The following is a 23923-nucleotide window of genomic DNA, read 5'->3' on the forward strand; positions in this document are numbered from 1 at the left end:
AGGCATTTACTAAGTGATTTCTGGTATGCTATATTTTGAGTTTGAATTTTTCTAAATAAGATTTGTTCCTGGATGATTTGTAAATTTCACAATAGCACTTTCACTGAAGCAATATAATATATATTTCAAGCATACAAAAATTCAAGTTGAAGATACATTGGATCCATGGTTGTTTTTAACTAAAAAACTTCAATTATATTCCAGGAAAATATATTGGAGTAATACTAGACATGTGACAAAAAGAAAAATACAGTGACGTGCTTCTAATGCATTGTTATTAATATCTTCGTAGAGCAACACAGACTGATTTTAAGCAGATTATCATTAATGTACTAATTTTAAGAATGCAAAAGGAAATTAAATAATTATTTAATACTGTTTGTGACAATCTCAGGGATTTAAATACTGAAGTAAGAAAAAAAAATCTTAAAATACCTTTCCCTGGACCTTTGAAGTATCCCTTCAAATCCTCATAGAATTTCATCTGCAACTCATTGAACAGCCACTAGGTACAGAAAGCTGGACTAGGTTTTGAATGCAGTCGTCAAAAAAAAAGATCATCAGAAGCAATAATTTATATATACTTTTTTTTTTTTTAACCAGAAGTGACAGGATAGAGAATGGAGTTGATGGGAAGTAATTTAGGTAGGGCAAATGACAGTGAAGAAAGCCTGGACTCGAGAGAAGGTGAGATCTGCCAGAGTTTGTATGGCTGGGGCAGAGGTTACCAGTGACAGAACATATGGTGCTCATTGGAGAGCTTTAAAGTCCCTCATCAGGAGTTTCCATTTAATTAGAGAAATAAACACATGTCACTGAACACTTAGAAGAAGGATAAAGAAGACATTATAGAACCTGGCACAATGCTTATAGAGTCAATAAATGTTTTTTGAACCCTGCCCAGCCAACAAATGGTCCTTGTTCAGAGTTTCAAAATCTCATATTAGTGTTGTTTAACAGTCTTAGAGATCTTAATAAAATAGCTATACAATTGTTATATAGACCAAAACAAGCAAGCAAACAGAAGCAAATTTATGTCTTTGTTAGAAATTTTCATCCTGTAAGCACATGCTTAGAAACCCTGATTCAAATCTAGGACATCAGACTAGCCAGGATACTGGGGATGCCACCAGAATTACCCTGGCTTCTCTGCAACCACTCCCATGCTCCCAGCTGTTAATCACACCCACAAGGAAGAGCAAGTGCAGTCAACCTGACACCTGGATAATGACACCCTTGTCTCCATTCCTCAGGTATGACTGAGGTCAGTGTGGTCACCAGCCAGAAGCTGGCTCTGATACAGGCTGCAACAGGTTGTGCTTTCCTGAGGCACTGAGCCCTAGCTAAGCTACTTGATTCTCAGGTGAAAGTCAATGTTAGTATGGGAGGGGAGAAGACATCATTTTTCACTGGCCACAGCAGAATGAATTCAGTGCTATTTGGAACTCTGAAGTAAGGCAGTGCATGAACAATACTTGGCAGTAAAGGATTTTTTTCAAAAAGCTGGAGTAGCAAAAGGCAGGGATTTGAATCAAGAAAATGGCACAAAGATTTCAGGAAAGGCTCTTTGTGTTAAGGGTGAATGGGGCTGGAAAGGTACAATGAGGAAAATGGAAAAGGAAGAAAAGATGAATCATACCATATTTTTGACGAGCAACTGCTTCATGTAACCCACCTGTTCTCTTCCCATTCATGTGTGATAAATCACTGATGATCAATAATCAGGCACTGTAATACCTTTAAATGATATTTGTCTAAATGGACATTGAACTGAAATAATAAATTTGAGCAGCTACGGAGACTGGAAGATTTTTACAAGAAATGTTAAAGAAAAAATAATGTTGGGACCATTTTGCCTGTGCTGACACTCATTTCTGTGCAGTTTAGAGCAATTCAGCAGCTTCACCATAAGGTCTCTTGGTACTAGCTTGATCTCTCAAACCGTCAGTTTGACATTAGAGCACTTCATAAATATTCCTTTTATGCAAAAATTCAGCAGACACTCCATCATCAAATCACCCAAATAACTAAACCAGCCACCATATCATTCTAACTTCCAATAATATTGCCAGTCGAATAATTTGGGATATATATGACCTCAGGCACTTAGGTATTTTCATTTATGAAGCACTGTTCCTCATTAAAATAACAAAGAACCCCAAACAAGAATATTCTATCACTAAATTTTGTTGATTTTACCTCTCACCAGTAAACTTGCTGATTTCCTTCCATCTCTATCTCTGATAATGCTAATCCAAACCTCCATCATCTTCCCCCAGGATTTATGAAATAATTAGTCCTATTTGGTCTCCAAGTATCCGTTCTCATTCTTCCACCTGTTTTCCACAATGCAGCCACACAGCTATTCTCAAAAAGCAAATATGATTATGCCACTTCCTATTCATAGACTCTTGGAGAATCACCACAAACCTTAACATGGCCAACAGTCCTTACATGGTCTGGGCATCTCCTGTCCGCTGTCGTCATGCACCATGATCTCCCACACTCTCCTCTGCGTACATCTTTTCTGAGCTCCAGTACTTTTTCAATTACTGGAGTGCAGCATAGGGCCTTTGCATGTGCTGTTTCCTCTGCTTGAAATATCTTCCCTCTTCCTGGTTTTTGCTTTATTAACTCCTATTCACACTTCAGACCTCAGGTCTCATTTGGCTTCCTTAGAGAATTCCTGCTACCTTAACTAGAACAAATTCTACTACATTCCCTCGTAACAGCAACATGTACCTCTCTTTCATGGCACTCAGTACAGTTGTCATTTTAAATTACCTTCACTAATGATTTGATCCCTGAGTTCTCCACTGGATATAAGTTCTATAGTATCCTATGGGTTTAGCATAGGACCTGGCTTATAGTAGGTTTGGTCAGTACTAGCATTATTTGAATAAAGCAATAAATAAACACTTACAATTTATTCCTGTGTATGGATTAGCCAGCTAGGATATACTGCTTGGCTTCCACTAGGTGAAATAAGGTATTCTGAATTGGCGATTTCTACAATGATGGGTTTCTATTTCTAAATATTCTCTGTTAAAAAAAAAAAAGTCCTCACCTACCCTTCCTTTTGCACACATGGGCCTGTGCATATGCACACTTACACACTTTTTTTTTTTACTGTGTTAACTTCTCACAGTAGGTATCTGGTAGTCCTTGTTGGAAAGAGAAATGTACTTCTCACTGAATTAAGTATGGATACTTAAATCATACTTAGCAAACACAGCGTATGAAAATGTGTGCTCACTGTTTAATTTTTTAAAAGGGTAGAGCAAAATACTTGTTGAAAAGGGTGAGTTTTCCAATGAGTTTAAAACACTTCCAAATTTGAAGTTGGGCTTCACTATTTTAATCTATAGTCTCCTGAAAAAATGTCAAGAATACCTTTCCAGCAGACAACATAAACCAACTTTAATCATGCATTATTTGAAGACAGCAATACATACATTGCTAAAGGAGGGTATGTGAACTTGCCCAAATAGTTATGTCTACTCCTAAAATGTGTTATAATCAAAACTTGTGAGAGCAGCTCCCGGTACATGAAAGCACATTGAGTCTAATGAGGACTCTCCGGTAAACTGTGGCAGAAAGTGCATTGGCCAGCATACTGATGCAGGTCACACCTGATATTTTTTAATGTCACTTCAACATGCTGGAGTAATTGGCTCCTCTGTCTCCCTTGTAAGTTTCTCACTGCAGCATGGTGTGAAAGGAAGTACAGACAGCCAGTGCTGGAAAATGGGTAACAGCTATATGGAAACCCATCAAGAAGATGAAGAGTATTCACTTATCATTCAGCAAACAAATACCAGAAAGCAGATACTCTATTATAATTTCACCTCATTTTCTTTGTGATGGTACGCATGACAATACAGTCAAAACATCAGGGTCTGGATACCTCGGTACGGAATTCCAAATACTCAGTTCAGTAGCAAATGTATTCCCTGAATGAATACTACCATTTGTCTACAATATAACATGTCTGAAATTGGGAAATGAAATTATAATAAAAGATGCAAACGTGTCCCTTATTTACCACAAGAGGTTCTGATCTGGAGCACAGAACAGGAAATTTGAATTCAAAAGATATAATACACAGGGACTAGCGATACCCAGGATACTTACAGAAACAAAGAACAGGCTAGATTTTCATATGCTGCTTCTTTTTATTATCACCTCTGGATTCAAAGAAGGCTCATGACATTCCACCAAGTGATAACAAGAAAGCACTCCTCCTAGGCTGTGGGGGAACTTACCACATCCCTGTGTTCTCCTTCTTTAGGGGTAAGGATGACGGACAGCAAAATGATTCCAAGGTAGTGGTCAGGATAATGAGGATCTTTCAGTGTTAGGGTCACATCTGTGGGCCTATGATATACAATATTAAGATTGTAAACCATCATTAAATATATAAGCCAAAAATATATTTTATATTGACAATTTATTATTTTTAAGAAGAAAATAACTTTTGTTTTCTTTTATTTTTAACAGAGTCCATTGTTTAAAATAATGCTACTATATTTTTTTGGCTGTTTAAACCTATGCCTAAACAATTTTTAGATTCAGAAACACAAGGAAACCACTACTTGGTCAAGTTGGTGAATACTTAGAAGGCTTTAGAATTAAGTATGTCTGAAGAAGAGATTATGAATTACTCAGTATTACCCAAAATAATTTTAGAAAATAATGCCAACCACACATTGAACTGACAATGTGTAGGTAATATCTTATTTCCATATCTCAATTAAACATATATTTCAATTTTAACAAATGCATGTTAAGCATTACAGTGTATGTGCATATACTATATACATACATATATGTTTGATATATAATTTGATTTGGTTCATTTTGTTGAACAAATAGGAGTTCATGCCCTTCCACCCCCAATAAACCTAACGGACTGTGGAATATTTGACACAAAACTTGAATCTTTAAATGTTGGCAAATTAGGAACGTTCCCTTACTTGCTCAGTCACTTATTCATTTCATTCACAAAACATATATTAAACACATATGAAATACCACACACTGTGCTAAATCTTGGGTAAGAACCAGAGGTTAAGATCAGTGATAATATCATTATCTTTAGGGAGCTTAATAATTAGTAAATGCTACAGTTGGAATCTAGTACTGGGGAGAGGGCTTGGTGGGGAAAGCTGGTCCAAATAAGAATTTTCAATCCTGGCTGCATATAAGAATCCACTGGGAAGCTTTAAAAAAGTATATATTCCTGAATTCTACCCATGATGACCCTGGTTCTATAGATCAAGGTTGGGTCTGGAAATTTATATTGTTTATGAAGCTCTCTAAGTGATTTTCCCATACAACCAGGATTGAGAACAAAAGATACTTTAAAAAAAGGTTTTTTTTAAACATTTATTTATTATTGAGAGACAGAGAGACAGACAGTGAGCAGGGAGCGGGGTAGAGAGAGGAGAGACACAGAATCTGAAGCAGGCTCCAGGCTCTGAGCTGTCAGCACATAGCCCGACTTGGGTCTCAAACTCACTGTGAGGTCATGACCTGAGCTCAAGTCAGTCACCTAACCAACTGAACCACCCAGGCGCCTGAACCAAAGATACATTTTAAGGCTAAGGTATTATAATACTAGGAAACTTTTACATGATGCTTAAAGTCAAGGAATAATGTTATGAAAAAGATGAACTGTTTTCCAATGCCAGAGGTTTTTTTTGTTTCTTTGTTTGTTTTTAAGTAGGCTTCATGCCCAGCCTGGAGTTCAACACGGGGCTTAAACTCACAACCCTGAGATCACGAGTCAAATACTTAACTGGCTGAGCCACCCAGGTGCTCCCCAGTGTCAGAGGTTTTAACTGAAACATGAAAAATTAGTCAGACTGATAATATACATGTTATAACAGTCGTGATACAAATGGCTCCAATAGTTACAACTAATCACCGTGGTTTGACAGCAACAACTTGTTCCTTTCATTTTAACCAATTCACGTGAAGCATTATAGAATGTATGTAAATACTATACATAGATACATTTTTTTATATGGAGTTACAATTTGATTTGGTTCATTTTCCTATAATGAGTACATATAAAATTAAAAGAAAACTTATTATATTTTTATAATGATTACATGATAAAGATTTAAGAACATTTTCAATTGCTTGATGATGACGATGATGATGATTTTCTCTCAAAGTAAAACTTTAATGCATTACAGAATAGCATAAGTATTTATATGGCTAATATTATTATCCATTTATCTACACCTAGGGACTATTGATTTATACACAGAATGTAATGGCATACACCATCATGTGGTTTTAAAAAGTAGTAATTTGGTGTTTACATAGTTTTGGGAGGAAGGAATGATTAAATACATAAAATAAGTAAAGTGGCAAAATAAACACCAAATGCTTGGATAAATGTCTTTTTATTTTCTTAATCATCCCATATTTTTCCATTTAAGGTTATTTTTCATCAATGATTTATCTTTAATAGGGAAAAAGAGAGATTTATGCTCTGTGATTAAATACAGCGGTTTGCATATCCTTTAGCAGAAATCTATACAGAAAATAGTTGTGGCCTTTATAGAACACCACAGCCCATTGAGCTGGAGCTCAGTCTTCATGGTAACGGATGACATAAAACACTATGTTGGATGGGGCGCCTGGGGAGCTTCGTTAAGTATCTGCCTCTTGATTTCCGCTCAGGTCATGATGTCAGTTTGTAAGATAGAGTCCCTGTCACAGGCTCTGTGTTGACAGCATGGAGCCTGCTTAGGATTCTCTCTCCCTACCTATCTCTGCCCCTCCCCCACTCACTCTTGCGTGTGGGCTCTCTCTCTCAAAATAAATAAATAAACTTAACAACAACAACAACAACAACAACACTATGTAGGAAACTTCCTTCCACTGTGGTGAGTGGGAGGCGGGCAATCACCGATATTCTATCATTAGGTCAGCCTGCGCTAAGCTCTTGACTGGAATAGAGGACATGCAGGAAGTCCAGAAAAGTTGCTCTTTGGTCCAGTCCATGGCAAAAATGGCTTTTGGAAGACCAACAAGCTGCCAGTGTGCTCAAGCTTAGCTGACTATGATACATACGGGGGTTCTACTATTTCTGTTTAATTTGCAGTTAAAATATAAAGTAGCGATCTGGCCCATTTCTCTGCTCCCCTGTTTTCCACTGCTCCTGCCACATCACGTACATAATCACATAAAACACCTTAAAACCATCAAAGAAGATCTCACAGCTTCCTTTGCAACCTATCCCAGTACTGCTTGACCCTTTTAAAACATATTTTTTTTCCTTCTGTAGTATTAATCAATTCTTAGCTTCCAGTTGAAGTGCATTTTAAAAAAATATAAGCCCATAATTAGGTGCCAGGTATGACTAATACTAGTAATAATTCTATAGCTTTACAACTAGTCAAGCAATGGTAAACTAATGTGACTGAGGAAATACAACTAATCTTTCTTCATGTTTGAGGCACTCCTTGGTAACCTAGGATCACCAGTGATCGCAAAATTAGACTGTCTTTGGGCTCAGGTGATAAGAAAGTAGCTGTTTTTGAGATAAAGTACATACATGTTTTATTTCCTGTATGGTAGCCTGATTCTTAAACTAGTCATTTCTATTTACATGCATAATCTACTTTATGTCCCACTACAACCATATCAGCAACATGGAAGTAAGGAATTTGTCTTTTATCTCTAGATTGCTGGTGCTTAGTACAGTGCTGGGGGACAGATCAGGTGTCCTAGACTTTTTCTTCCAAATAACTGTTGTTAATAAGACAATCAAGGAAGATGCTATTATTTCCACTGGGTAGATAAAGAAGATGTACTTGAAAAAGGCTGGCTAGCATGACAGCTCACAACAATAAATGAGAGAACAGTGTCTAGAACCCAGATCGGCTGTCACTCTATTTATACAGGCCCAGCTTCACAACAAGAGGCAGTGATATAACAGTGGCTCAAAAGTTACCTGTTTAACTCCAGTTGTGTGAGATCCAGAAAGGCTGAGCCCATAAAGTCATCCTGTAGTCCAAAATCATAGTCAAATACCTGAGAAGCCAAAGAGACAAAGCATTATTAGAAATAATTACAATATAGCTTTAAATGAAAATACCTTGACTATAAAATATTGGTTGTCTGTGTCATCAAAAACAGTGAAACTTCCTAATATTTTTACAAATTTCTTTGTTTGAGGGGCACCTTGGTGGCTCAGTTGATTAAGCGTCTGACTCGATTTCAGTTCAGGCCGCAATCTTATGGTTTTGTGAGTTTGAGCTCCACATTAGGCTTTGCACTGACTCTATAGAACTTGCTTTGGATTCCCTTTCTCTCGCTCTCTCTCTCTCTCTCTCTCTCTGCCCCTACCCAGCTAGTGCTCAGTCTCTCTCAAAATAAATAAATAAACTTCAAATAAATTTTCTTTGTTTGAAATGTTAGGGTCTCACAAAATATTCAAAGGAAATTGCATTTTTTACTTAAAATTGTTATTTATATCAAATAGAACTTTAAGGAAGATGAATAACAAAATCAAGTAAAATATAGTAAATCATCAAAAATTGGAGGAATCCAGGCTTAGAATATTTCCCCCATATTATAGAAGGGATATTAGCATTACTGGAAGGAAAAATAAGTGAGTATGAAATTCAACAAATATGTCTTCCATAGTGGGCTCTTGGTGATGAGTACATGATTCTAATTCCTTTGTGTTTTTCAGGCACTGAAGATAAATTCTGTGATATTATAGAACAATGTCTTTTCAAATATACAAATAAGTTAAAATTGAAGTGTTGTTATTAAAAAATTTTGTAAAGTCATATTAAGGTTAAGTCAAATTTAGTTTTTATCATCAAAAGGAAGACTAGGAAATAATATTAATGTAACTACCAACAACAATCAGAAAGGAAAAGAGAATGTGTTTCTATTTATTTATCCAGTATCTTCTTTGGGCCTTTTATGGTTCTTATTCATACTATGATAAATAAAAAAGTATTGTCCCTGATCTCTTGGACCCTGCATTTAAGAGCTGAGACAGTGTATACAAACCCAAATAGATAAATACACTTCAGTGATGAACACTGTGGACACAAAAGTCTAAGGGGGTGTGTTGGAAGCTGCTATTTTAGATAGGGAGTCCAGGAAGGCCTCGTGCAGGAAGTGTGTCATGTAGAGACCAGAATGATGAGAAGGATTATGCCAGTTTGGGAAGATCATTCCCAGGCAGAAGAAACAGCAAATGACCAACACACGCAATGGTCATCAAGAAGTCAGTGTGGTTGAAGCAGAGTGAGAAATATGGAGAGTGGAAAGAAGAAGGCTGAAGAGACAGCTCAGAGCTAGATCAATTAGGGCCATTTCTGAAAGACTCCAAGAAAATGGGAGTTGGCTAACTTCCATCCATTCATTAGTTTTCCTACTCATTCTGTCCTCAGTCAATATTGATTAAGTATTTATTATGTACCAGACAATATGCTAGGCATAAACAGGGGTGAGCAAAGCTGACATCATCATTGCTTACAGTTTAGTAAAGGAGACAGATGTTAAACAAGGAAGTGCACAGGTAATATGTAATTCCAAATTTTGATAAGTATTGTAAAGAAAAGAACAGCGTTTGAAAAAAAATAATAGAGATCAGGGAAAGCTTTTAAGATGGAAGAAAGATGCTAGTAGATGAAGTTTGGAGCTGTGCTTCTGGATCTTTTCAAACAGAAAATCTTTGTATTGCACATTGCAGTAAATGAGCATGGACAAGTAAGCCAGCTCTTGAAAAGATCAACCAGGCCATGGAACTCTCCAGGATGTGAGAATCCATTAGGCTGAGAGAATTTAGCACAACTGGGCTCAGTAGTTAGAAAACTTGAAGCAGAGGGAACAATATGTACAGCAGCCTGCATCCTTGGTTTTTCTCCAGTATTAATAGCCTTTGATTTAAAAAAACTTAATATGTAAAAAAATTGATATTTAAATAAAAATATAAATACTTTGCATTACAAAAGGACTCTTAAGTTTGAAGTCATAAGGGGATTTACTTAAGTGATAAGTTCCCCTAATGCCTTCTAAATTATTCAATTCACAGTCATTTGATTTACATACAACCTTTCAGGAGTACATTTGTTATAGAAAGCACACTGCTCCTGTAATAGATATTCTCCTTGATCAATTACACCTCTGAGATCTAGTCACGTGCCCAGTGGCATATCACATGAGTACACTGCCACGTCTCAGGCAACGGACACCTCACTGTTTGCAAGTGGCTACAAATACTGTATTTTACAACATAAAATTTATACTCAAAATTAAACAAATTTCTCTTATGTAATCTCTTCTAATTGTATCACCCTAAAGCTAAAACTCTTAGGGACTATAGTGATAATCAACCAACATCTGGGGTACACACATACATGTGAAGTGGAGAGCTGTGAATCCAGTGAACTGGCTAGAGGAGACAGTCCAAACGGGTGATTCAACATTCGAACTTTCTTAACTCTCACGGTGAAAGTCTTTCCTCCAGTCCTAATGCTAGGTGCTTACTTTAGTTTCCTCCTATTCATTAGTAAATGCATAATCATGGGAAAGAATGTAACAACTAGAATCCATTCATTAATGAAATTATTAGCTTTGCGACTTGGTTCCAAGTTCTATAAACTACCTGTCAGAAGGAGCATTGCTTTAGGGAAAGTTTCAGAAATACAGAACATAGAGAAGAGATAAAACAGGAAAAGATACTCCCACTGTTGGGGCACCTGGGTGGCTCAGTTAGTTAAGTGTCCAACTCTTGATATCAGCTCAGGTTGTGATCTCATGGTAGTGATCTGAGGGTTGTGAGACTGAGCCCCATGTTGGGCTATATGCTGAGCATGGAGTCTGCTTGGGATTTTCTCTCTCCCTCTCTCTCTGTCCCTGCCCCCTCCAATAAATAAATAAACTTAAAAAAAAAAAAAAAAGAAAAGGTACTCCCACTGCAATAACAACAAGCACAGGAACACTGATTAATGTTTATTCAATATTTACTACCCATTAGGCACTGTTATCTGTTAAACATATTATGGAGATTCTGAAATTTATGTTGTATAGAACTCAGTGAACAGGGTATTGTTGTTTCCATTTTTCAGATAAGGAATCCAAAGCTAAAAAAGTTTATGTCACTTCCCCCCAAAACTCTGGGCTTTGAAGAGGTTGGATTCAGATTCAGTTGTGCAAGATACTCTGTTCAGAATAGAACACATTTAAATTTAGCAAATATGAGTTGGGTACCCACTGTGAGGGAAGCACTGTGAATTCACATGTGAACAGTTTAGATGGGATGCTTGCCTTCACACATCTCCTGGGAGAGATGGAAACCTTAGATAACATTAGATAAAAGTTGCTTGGTTTCCGTAACACCTCTCTTCATTCTCACGTGAGTTGAGAACAAAAAATGTTTTATTCTAATAAATGAATTTATTTAGCATCTTGATTTAATTGCCTCCCCTGAAAAATTGCATCAGGGAGTACACCAGCTAAAATGCTCTTGGAAATCAGTAACAGAAAGCTCAGCTCCCACAAATGGGAATTTGTTAGCTCAAATGACTGGAATGCCCAAAGGTAATTACGACTTCAGTGGAGTTTTCAATTGCCAGTTCAAATGATTCATATATTTATTCATTCAGTTACATGAGAAATATTTGTTTAGCATCTACAATGTGCCAAGTATTGTCCTAGGCACTGGAAATACAGCAGTGAACAGAACAAATTTTCTGATTTCTTGGGGCTTACATATAGGGGAGCTGCAGATAATAAATGAATGCATGACAGGTAGTGATAAGTGCCATGGGGAAAAATATCTCAGGGTATGGGAGTTATGAGGACTGCTATTTATAAGATGTTTCAGAGAACAATCAGAGAGAGTGGCCTTTGAATAAAGATGCATAATGGGAATAGGATATGGAACAGGACCCAGATCATGTAATGTGACCCAGGATCTAAGATTCTATGAAGAAAATACATCCGTGACTCATTTTCATACTCAGGCAGCTTCAAAATAACCATTTCACTATACAAGAATAATTAAATTCAAAATCGTAGGACTGACATTGTAACGCAAAGAAAAAAGAAAACCTAACTGGGGCCATTGCAATTAGTCATCTTTAGTAGAAAATACAAGTTATGTTGCATAATTACTGGGTGGACATAGGAAACCCTACATCTCTCTAAGTCTCACTCACCTATGTAATGGGGATGAGGAAAATCATTTGTCAGGTATTTTGAGGATTACATGAGATAAAGTAGGCCTTGTGCCTCGCATGGTGCTCAAGAAATGGTAGTTATTATTATAGTGAAAATGTGACCAGAGATTCTATCTTCCCAAGACTCAGTAACCTCCTATGTTCTTTGCCCAAAAACCAAAAGCAAGTACAGTCACATTTTTTTGTTTCCTTGTTTTGTTTTGCTATTGATTTTTGTTGTTGTTGCTAAAATAGTTGAAATTCTTGATTCATGCATTTAGGAAGTACTTTTGAACCACACAAAACATCTAAGATGACACAAGCATCTAATTTTGGAATAATTTGGTTTGGATGCTGTGTGGTTTAGGGTTGGAAACGTTTTCTTCCAATTACTCAGGTGTTTCCATTTATAAGTCTAGAAAAATAGCTCCCTACCCAAGCAGTGCATCAGAATAACCTATTGTGTTTCAAAAGTACAGAAAATTGGACTCTACCATACAGGCCCTAAATCAAAGTCTGTAGGGAAGACACTTGAACATCTGGATTCTTACACACACACACACACACACACACACACACACACACACACACAAAACAAAAACAAAAAAAAAGCTTCATGGTAATTCTGATGTACAGCCAGGGTTGACTATCATTGGTATATGATGTTCATTTAGGGCCCTTAAAACCTACTCAGAAATAATTTGGCATAAGATAGCAATACGGTGCTTAACTTGAACCATGCTGAAGAATGTTTCAATTTTAAATCTTTTAAAAAATTTTTTAATGTTTAATGTTTTTGAGAGAGACAGAGAGAGAGAGAGAGAGAGAGAGAGAGAGAGAGAGAGAGAATCCAAAGCAGGCTCCAGGCTCTGAGCTGTCAACACAGAGCCAGTCATGGGGCTTGAACTCACGAACTGTGAGATCATACCTGAGCTGAAGTCAGACACTTAACCAACTGAGCCTCCCAGGCATCCCATCAATTTTAAATCTTAAGCCTGGATATATATGAGTTATTTAAGGAAATGTCAACTTTGGTAAAATGACAGTCTTAGACACAGTAATCTGATCCCAAACAGAATTGCCTTCCTAATTATCAGAAACTTTCTATTAGTTAGAAAAGCACTCCAATCTAATACCCAGATTTTTAGCCTGTGATTAGGCCAAACAAGCAGCAATTTATACAACCATTTCCCCTTGATATTACTTCTCTCTTTTCCACTATAACTCTGGGTGTTCACTGTGTAACTTGAATAATAGTGTCAGTGAAATGAAAATTGAAAATTTAATTCAATTCTGCTGAAATGGATGCTGAATTTACCCTCTTATCTAAGATGTGTGCCTGAGCAGGCATCCCTGTGGCTACCGACCAGGCTCCAGTGGCTCTTGTCTCAGTTAAAACTACTGCATTTAAACCCCCAGCTTCTACTATGACCTTATAAGTATATTTCAAGTCCATTCCTATAGACTTGTTTTTATCTGCCCTTACTGTAAAGTCATTTGGAACTGAAGGAATAGTCTTATTAAAATTAAAAGCTATAGGAATTCTAACCAATTAGAATGTATGTTATTTTTTATTTTGTGTCTAATTTTTTTAAATGACAGTTCCAAGATTTTGGGGGGGGAAATCTGTTTTGCTAGAAATGGTATAAGCACTGCAACTTTAATGTGATTTTACAATCTTGGCTCAGAAGTGAATTTTGTTTCCCTTGGTAACCTTTACATTGATAGAAATCAGATTACAGGGCACATATAAGCTTCTTTTTCCTTTAACTACAGACAGGAGGGTTGTAGACAGTATTTTCTAACCATCTAGTACATGGATGCATTTTCATATTGCCTGTCAGTACAGAATCAGTTAGTCCCTAAGAAATCTTTCAGGGAAGATTAATCTCCCAGTACATAGGATATGGGCATCATATCAAAATCAAGTCAGTCAATCACACATGGCTATGTAGAGACAATGAAAATAAAGCAATGTTCATGAATTTCTTAAAATATTTCCACCAGTGTATTTGATTTAGGTCTCTGTGTATGCAAGGTTAGGCAAAAAGCAGATAACATAAAAAGGAAAAAAAGAAAGCAAAAAATTAGAGACTTTTTTCAAAAGATGCCCTGTGCATTTCATAGAAAACAAAAATCAAATGAAAAATATGAAAGCATACTTAGAAGCATAAGTATTACATAAAAATATTGTCATTTTATGTTTGTACACGGAAGACCAGTATAATTTCTACTTAATCATTTTTCTTAGGTAGAAATGTACAAAAGTGACAAATATTTTATAATTCATTATGTATCTTTTTCTGTATGGTACAAGTTAAGTCGTGGCTACATGATGCCATACTTTGAAAACTCAACGTGGTAAATAAACAGAAAAAAACAAAAACAATCTTTGGGGTCTCTCTCCTAGCTTTTGCTTATACGGTGGTTGTTAACCAAGGCTTTGGGCCTGTATGTAGTATCCCTGTCTCCAATGGCACAAGTATATGTGTGGACATATTCTCTCCCAAACCAACAAGATCCAAATGGTTCAGTTCAATCCTTAGTAACCCCCGCTTTCCTCTCCTGTCCATCATCCCCATGGCCACAGCTACCCCAACTCATCTCTTCCAAACCTCCCTAGAAATAAAATTTCCTTTACATACCATTTGTATGTATTTTTAATTCCTTTTACAACTTCTATCTCAGTTCTTTATTATAAAGGCACTCCCTTTTTTCTCACGTAGATATTTCTTTCTCTCTAGAAGTGGAGAGGAGGGATGAAAAGCGTCTCCAACTCTGAAGATCTTCCCTTTGGTGGGAGGAAGGTTGGCCATGAATATTGCCACATTAATAATACTTATGCTGTCACTCATATGTTAAAAGACAGTTCATGAATTCTATTTAATTGATTTTCTTTAGCCAATGTCCACTCGAGACTATTTCTTTTATTTTTTTAATTAAAAATTTTAGAAGTTTATTTATTTATTTTGAGAGAGAGAGCACTGAAGGGGCAGAGAGAGAGAGAGAGAGAGAGAGAGAGAGAGAGAGAGAATCCCAAGCAGTCTCCCCACTATCAGCACGGAGCCCAATGTGGGGCTGGAACCCATGAACTGTGAGATCATGACCTGAGCTGAAATCAAGAGTGGGTCACTTTACCCACTGAGCCACCCAGGTGCTCTGAGACTGTTTCTTATGCAAATATGGATCTATTCTCCTATAATGACTTCTAGAAACTTACCAACTGTGTCCTTAGAAGATTCTCTTCTCACCAATCGTAAAAACTGTTCTGCTATGGTTATTTTAAGACTAATCAAGTGCAGTAATGAGAAGGGGAAAGAGTGGAATAAGGAGTTGGATCTGTACCTGACTGTGAACATTCAACTGAGGTAATTCACTACCTTCAGACCAGTCAGTTCTGCTCTTATTTTAATAAAAGCCTCATTACTTTTTTTTCCCCCTTTCTGTGTAGAAGAGAAACAAATGGAGACAATATAAATGAAGAGTTGATGGGAATGAGGATGCCTAGAGGTTGCTCAAAGAGTGATTATATGAGATTTTTGGCTCAAGTGCCAGTTGCAAAATGTGGTTATTATGGTAAAAATAGAAAAAGGTTTGGTCACTGAGTGGATAGTCAGAACACAGGAACCACAAAGAGTGTCTACAAATATGAATTAGATACAGAAAAAGTATCTGGAGACATGGATTAAAGAGAAGTTAGGTAGGAAAATAAAATAAATTTCCTGGGGCGCCTGGGTGGCTCAGTCAGTTAAGCGTCTGACTCCAGCTCAGATCATGATCTCATGGTTTCTGAGTTTGAGCCCCGCATTGGGCTCTGTGCTGATAGCTCAGAGCCTGGAATCTGCTTCAGATTCTGTGTCTCCCTCTCTCTCTCTGCCCCTCCCCTGCTTGCACTCTGTCTCTCTCTCTCTCTTTCTCCAAAACAAATAAACATTTAAAAAAATTTAAAAAACAAAACAAGGAATCTCCTTAAGTTCTTAAGAAAAAAAAACCAAAAAAAAAAACACACAAAACTACATCAAGTGAGAGGAAACACTTTTTTTTTTTCTTTCCATTTTTGGATATCTTTATCCTTCTCATCTTTCAAGGAAAACATTTTGTTTGCAACCAGTAATGGTAGATCCCCTGATATAATTCCTGGACAAAAAGACTAGGTTCTGTGTAAGCTTTCTTTCTTGCTAGATTTTATGGAGACTTGTTTATATATATTCCCAGAGTGTGCTAAATCATTTAACTTCGCCAAACAGGAGAAGATGGAGTCCATAATCCTCCTACGTGACTGGCAAGAGAACTGTCCTGAAGAAAAATGCTCCCACGCTTCCCCTCCCCTCTATTTCGTTTCTGTCACACCATCAACAGGTTAGAGTTGTGCACAGCAGAATTTATCTCTCGTGAAAAATCTCATCAGACAAGGATACGTGATAGAAAACCATCAAACAGCGAGTTTTATGTCATTGCATTAGGGAAAAACAAATAACTGGCTCACCTTTATATACAATGGTTCCCTAAGATGCTCAACAAGAATGCAAGCTTTCTCCTCCCATATGGGATTAAGGTTCTTGTGTATTATTTTACTTCTAAAAACTTCTTTTCCTCCAATTTTAAACTTCACGTATGGATCACTTGTCCCTGTTAAAGAGATACAGATTGATTCATGTTAATCATGCCTTTCGTTGGAAGCAAGAGAATAGCTCATTTAAACATAAGTATTTAAAGGAATAAAAGTTAAATAAAGCTTATCACATGGGAAAATAAAGGTTAAGGTTTTTTTCCAAAATTCTCCTTAAATTTTAAAGGGACAGTATATAATACTATTAAATCTAAGTAATAATAATAATAGTAATTATTTTTTTTCTGATCTTTACATGGTAACCCTGTCCTGATATTTAAAAACCTCTACTGCATGCTGCATATGTCAATTTAATTCATATTATAAATGACAGAGATGAATCTGACGTTTCTCTTGGTATCATCTGGTCAACTACAAAAAAATGATCCAGCATCTTGACCTAACTGACTAGTTTTAGACTTAAATGTGCTGCTCAAACTTTATACTAGTGTGATGGGCTTAAGGAAAGGTGAGTCACAAACTGGACTTTAAATTCATCTTTGGTCCCACATTCTCTCTTGCTCAGAATTTTCAATTTTAGAATGCTAGGAAAGGTTGGAGGTCTCAGAGTAAGGCATTGGGGGAAGGGGACAACTGCTTATTAAATCATCTGCCAACTTCATATTAACCCTGCACACCTCCCAAGCTCCCTATGATAATAAAGAAAATCAGAGCTAGGGGTGCCCGGGTGGCTCCAGGTGGTTAAGCGTCTGACTTCAGCTCAGGTCATGATCTCACAGTTTGTGGGTTTGAGCCCCGCGTCGGGCTCTGTGCTGACAGCTCAGAGCTTGAACTGCTTCAGATTCTGTGCCTCCCCCTCTCTCTGCCCCTCTCATGCTCATGCTCTGTCTCAGTTTCTCAATAATAAATAAATGTTAAAAAAAAAAAAAAAAAGAAAAAAAGAAAAAAGAAAATCAGAGCTGTCAAGTAAGTTGCTCATGGATACACAGCTAACAGGAGATGAAGTTAAAATTCCAACCAAGCTTGTTTGACTCTAATGCCTGTGATTTTTCTACTACACAGGGATGGGGGAAGGGCTTTGACATGCTTCTATATATATCATACCATTTCTCATTGTGACTGATGAATGAAGCCAATGGATCTAATGAGTCTATGCTATTAGAGAAGGTGAGTCTGTGCCTCCTAGAGAAGGTGAATCAGAGACATCCCCAAGTAAATCATTCCAGTGTGACAATCTTCATCCTCAGGAAATAGTTCTTTATACAAGGCCCGACTCCGTTATGATAAGATTTTGTTTAATTCTTTCTGTTTTGTGTAAACTGAAGCTACACTTGATAACTTTGGTCTATATGATTTAAAGAAAAATATAAGCGGGGCTCAGTAAACTGTGAAGCATGATATAGATGTTAGACATTACAAGTACGCTGATATCCTTAAGCTTACTACCAGCATCCCCTCTCAACACCTCCCCTCACTGCAATGACACATAAATATCTGTGCTCAAAATAAGGACTGACTTGTAGGATTTGGCTTTTCTTATTTAATCATTTGGGGGTTTTCTCAAAACTCTCCACATTCCTGAAGTAACTTTAATGTCCAGCTTTTTGTATGCCTAGGCCTGGGTATAATGAAATAATGATCCCAATTTCCCATTGTGAAATTCCCATTTTGACAGTTTGATTTTATCAAAATGATACAAAGTTTAAAAATATTTATAAATGTAAATGCAGGCTATTATATGGTAACATGTTATAATGCATTCTTTAGGGGAGTCAGTGCAACCAAAAAGTTTAAAATTGCTACTTTTAACACAGTGGTTCCCAACTATAGGCTGAGGACCCTGGGGATTGGGAGTTTTGCAGCACATACTTGGAGGGATATTAAAATCTACGTACCTATATGAAATTTCTCAGTCATGCCCTCATGATTTCAAATTCATCTATGTAACTATGCTACCTGCTAAAATATAAGGAGCTCCATAATATATATATATATATATATATATATATATATATATATATATATATATATATATATATATAAAATAAATATAAGGAGCCATTTGGATCACTGTTTTGTTTTGTTTTGTTTTAAATCGCCAGCACTTAGTACAGAATCAGACATATTGTTGGTCCCCCCGATGACTAACTGAATGAATCACTGACTTAATGGTGTGGGTGGTAGACCTCTGTTCCTCTTGACTTTTGTTGACTCCACTTGGATATCTAATAGACATTCCATCATCAACAAGGTCCAACACTTAAGTCTTGATCCTTTCTCCTGCTAACTGCTCCTCCCTCAGGCTTTGTTGGGTCATGTAATGACTTCATCATTTGACAACTGCTTATGCAAGACACCTGGAAATTGTTCTCAATACCTCCTCCTTCTCCATGCGTTGCATCCAGGACACCACCAAGTCCGATTAATCCCCAAACTCACCTTATCTATCTTCTCTGCCTCCAATCTAGTTAAGCTACTACCATGATTTCTTTGCTGTACTACTATAATAATAGCCTCCTAATTGGGCTCCCCACATCTTCTGTGTCCCCCTCCATTAGTTCACTAGATGACAGGCGGAGCTTTTAAAAGTACAAATCTAATCTTCCCCCTTCTTTGCCTAACACATCTCAACAGCTTTCAATTACACCTACAATAAAATCCAAAATCTGTAACATGGTAGACAGGACTTGCCATGTCTCCAACTCCATTTTGGGCCCTTCACCACGTTCCAGCTATCCTGTCATTGGAAGTTATTTTCTGCTTCCAGTCTTTGCATATTCTAGCAAGACTCTGTGCTTGAAAAGTCCCTCCCTCCCATTCTCTTCCCCTTTTGCCTGGCTGGCATTGTATTTTCCTCCTGGTCTTAGTTTAAATATAACTTGCTCAGGGATACCTTTCTCAACCTCCCAATCTGAATTAATTTTTTGTTATTATTTTTCCTTGGCATTTGCTCTTTGCTTAACAGCACTAATCATTATGAATGTTACTTATAGTTTACTTTATATGTCTAACTGTTTATTGTGTGCATTTTTCCACTGGCTATGACCCCCATAAAGGCCAAGACTCTTCCCCAGCACATGGCACAGTGTCTGGAGCAGAGGAGGCACTCAATAAATATTTGTTAAATAGACGTGGAGGTATAGATTAATGACTACTGAGTCAATTTACAGTGTACAGAGTACTATTAAATGCATCCTCTGAGATATTGATAAAAGACGACGTTATCCACCTATATTGAAGATGAGAAACAATCTGAGATTCAGTGTGACTTGCCCCCAGTCATGTAATGAGTAAGCCAGGAAGTAACAGGATAAAAGCAAACTTAGATTTTCAGATGCAATGTTCCCTCTACTTATGTCCCAAACATCCACGTTTTCCTGCTTTTCTCTAAAGTACCATCAGGGAATAATTTTGGAAAGATGTTGAATAATCATTAGATACTATAAATAATGCTACTAATGACAAGCAGCCTCCTCTGGTCTATAGAATGCTCACACTCAGCATTTGTTTATCCACCCTACAATTGAGTCTCCATTTTACAGATGAGAAAACCAGGACAGGCTAAGTGGCTCATTTCAAGTCAGATGAGAACTCACATCTGAAGACCAGTCAAATAGCGCTCTTTCTGGCACATCATCACCAAACACTAATTTCAGGATGTAACAATGCTCTCTTTCTTTTGTCCAAAAAGTAAGAATAACTCTTTTATAAGAAAAGTGATTTCAAGAAACTGGGCCTTGTGTTTTTAAATTGGGTCTCACTCCATTTAGTCTAGGTATTCTGTAAAAGGACTGACAAAACTTCTAGTAATTCAGCACAGAAGACTATACATACAAAAGTAAATCCTTTTGAGACACAATCTGTTTCTTGCCCCTTCCCAGAAACATTTTCCTCACCTGCCATACAGGTGAACTGACAAAATTCCCAGTTTCGGGAATCCTGCTCGGTCGTCCTCAGGTCCATAGTAGAAGTTAAATTACAAAAGGGGATCTACATCACTCCAGGGAACATGTGCTGACGACTTACTATATCAGATATAATACACCACCCAACAAGCCTGTGAGATCACTTCTAGCGCTGTCTTGAGGTTACATTGAAGAAACGACAGCATAGAACAGGTGAGTAAAGTCGAGGCCAGCTCCAAACACATTTTTCATGCTTGGTGTCATATCGATGATGCCACTTGAGGCAGTATGTATCCAATGGCCTGAGGAAATAACAATCCAGCCAATAAAAGCAGGTCTATAGGTTAAGTTAGGGATGAGGGACAGATTTTTGAATGGTGACAGGCACAAAGATCACAGGGATTGGTAGAAGAGAGACAGTTTTGAGGGACTCTGAAAACATGTTTTGATGGTAAAATATTTCATAAACATGTGGCTTCGGCCACAGGGTGATCTGGACTAGAGATAGCAAATATGTTAGCAAACATAAACATGCTGTACATGAAAAACAAATCCAGATGCACGCTCATGATGAGTCGGTCATCTGACTTTCTCTGCTTTGTTTTGACTCCCCAATGTAAAATTTGCTGCATGTCTTTTCTAACCATCACTTAAAATCTTCTGATGTTACTATTAAAATTTAGTATTTTTTAATATCATGTTTATTTAAGGAATTTCTAATTGTTTTCAAGTTCTTAACATAGAGGACCTTTGTGACTTAGAGTCCTTAATAGTTCAAGACTTTTGCCTTGTGATACCAACGTAGGGGACTGGACACATTGTTTTTGTTTTTGTTTTTTTTTTTTAATTTTAATTTTATTTAAATTTTTTTATTTAGGTTCAGTAAAAGATTTGTATCTAACACTCTTCTTAAAAAATATTCTTCCTATAAAATTGGTTTCTTGACCATATCTGTACAAACACATATGTTTATCATTTTACATGAATGAAATACGATATTATTGTCTCAAACATACTTGATGCTCAATAACTGGTAGATAAATAAACTTCTGAATATCCTGGATTTTCATATCAATTTATTTAAGTATACATAACTATAAAAATAACAGGATATAATCTACTTGGATAAATGTGTGAACACATTTACCTAGAATTATGACTGTAGATAAACAGGTTACTTACATTTTAAAAGTACAACTAAGGCTGTAATGAATACCCTTGAGTTTATACCCAACACTTCCTATTATGTCCTCTAGGTAAATTTCTAAAAATAAAATGGTTAGTCAAAATGTGCTAATTTCCATCTAATAAATATTTCCCACTCTCTTCTGGAAAAATTATAAAACACTTCAGTCATTTTGACCTCATTGGTGCAGGTGTAATTGTTTCAACATCTCAGAATAAGATTCTCATATTCCAAAGCTGTTACTTAACATTGTTTACAAAACCTTGAGTCAGCAGTATACACAGCCAATGGATACAATCTTTAATCCACTTTCACTGTGGTTTCCAAGTTTGCTCTTATGTCTAACACTTCTACCTTCTATGTTTAAAGGTATTTTTCTAACTTTATTTTAGCAAGTTATGACTTATTGATTATTAATAGGCATTATATGCTTCTTTAAAAAGGGAATTTTTGTGGACACACATACTTAGAAAATGCTGGTTTAGAACAAAATTAAATAGATTCATTTTCCATGGCCTTTAAATAAGTGAATGTTTACCATGACTCTCCAAGAAGGGGATATGACCTGTGGCATTTTTCCAGGGTTCTTTGACCATGGGGCCTATTTTTCTTGAGTGCATTTTTCAGACTCACAATCCCTAATTTGTCTTTGGGAAATAGTACCTTATTATATTTCATACATAAGGAATTTCCCACATGTTTTGGAATTTGTTTTAGTGTAACAGACTATCCAGTGAACTCAAATTATTTTATTTTAATAAAACTCCCAAGCTCCTAACATGTGGTTAATCTTTTCTGGTGGTTATAACCAGAAACCTGGTTATAACCAGGTTATATATATTATGTTATATATATATATACATATATATGTACACATATATATACATATATATGTATATATATGTGTATATATATGTGTATATATATACATATATATGTTATAATAATAATTATATAATTATATAATATAATAATTATACAATAATTAATATATAATTATACAGTTATATTATTACATATATAAATAATTTATAATAAATATACAAATATATTTTATTTATGTATTAAAATTATTTCCAAGTATATATATTTAGTTTGTTGGTTCAAAAAACCAAAAAATTAATAAATTCACCTGGCAGTGCTGCTGCTTTGTTGCATTATTGCATTCAACCACAAGATGGCACTAACACTTATCAAATTGTTGTGAGGCATGTGGCTCTATTCAAAATTAAGGCCTCTCTACTGCACACATCTCAGCTCTTAAGCATTTTCTAGCAATTTGTGCTTTGCTGTTATTAGCTAAGCCATGATCCTCATTAAAACATTTTTTATGGTGCTAATGAAATGAAAACAGGGAAATAAGTATGAAGAAGAAAGCAGGATAAGTTAGCTCTAAAATAAAATTCAGGTTTTATTTTTATTAATGTCATAGTCAAGAGCAAACTTTCTTCCACATGCATTTTATCAGATAGCATTAACTTCAGAATTTATTTCTAAAAACTAATTCTTTTATTTTATAATTATAAATTCTATGCTTTAAAAATTCTAGATTAATCTAGTCCTAGGGATTATTAATTATTTCTGAAGCTTAGGATCAAAATTGTCTCAAAAAGAAGAATTAGATGGTATGTAAAATGTTTTCTCATGCACTAAAGGAATACATGCCCCAATGCTATGCTTTATCTTATTTTATTTTATTTGGAGCCATGTCACTGATGAGCACTTCGACATTTTGTGTGATTATTTAGCCTTTAATGTAATTTAAGTCTAACACAGAACTAAACTCTGAATGGGTCCACTTTTGTGTGCAATCAACACAGCATACACAAGATGGCAGCCTCTTTTCCCTTAAAATAGCATTAACGATATTTCAGTGTAAATACTGGTTTTTCTCATCAGAATTAACGAGCCTCCTGGTTAACAAGTTTAAATCTCTTATCCCAAACCTTGTATGTTCAACTACTCCTGTTTTGGGGATTTATAGTCATTCAATGATGCTTACCCCTAATCAAAAATAATGCCAAACTGAAACTCAGTCTCATATTGGAAGTAAGGAGAG

General features: G+C 36.2%; 1 protein-coding gene across 13 annotated transcripts in view; it reads right to left on the minus strand.

The window, feature by feature from the left end:
* The window catches only part of MCTP1 (multiple C2 and transmembrane domain containing 1), a 522244-nt gene that overhangs the window by 222045 nt on the left and 276276 nt on the right, over positions 1-23923 (minus strand). For all 13 annotated transcript variants that reach the window (XR_008300305.1, XM_053225150.1, XM_027037852.2 and 10 more), the window contains exons 3-5: positions 16690-16832; positions 7973-8052; positions 4266-4377 (exon numbers count right to left, since the gene is read on the minus strand). Coding sequence is in view for 12 of the 13 variants with exons in the window: in XM_053225150.1 (XP_053081125.1) it covers positions 4266-4377; positions 7973-8052; positions 16690-16832 (335 nt within the window). In the remaining variant the exon portion in view is untranslated. The remainder of the gene's footprint in view (positions 1-4265; positions 4378-7972; positions 8053-16689; positions 16833-23923) is intronic.

Source organism: Acinonyx jubatus, chromosome A1 (genome assembly GCF_027475565.1).
Source record: "Acinonyx jubatus isolate Ajub_Pintada_27869175 chromosome A1, VMU_Ajub_asm_v1.0, whole genome shotgun sequence".
Lineage (NCBI taxonomy): Eukaryota > Metazoa > Chordata > Mammalia > Carnivora > Felidae > Acinonyx > Acinonyx jubatus.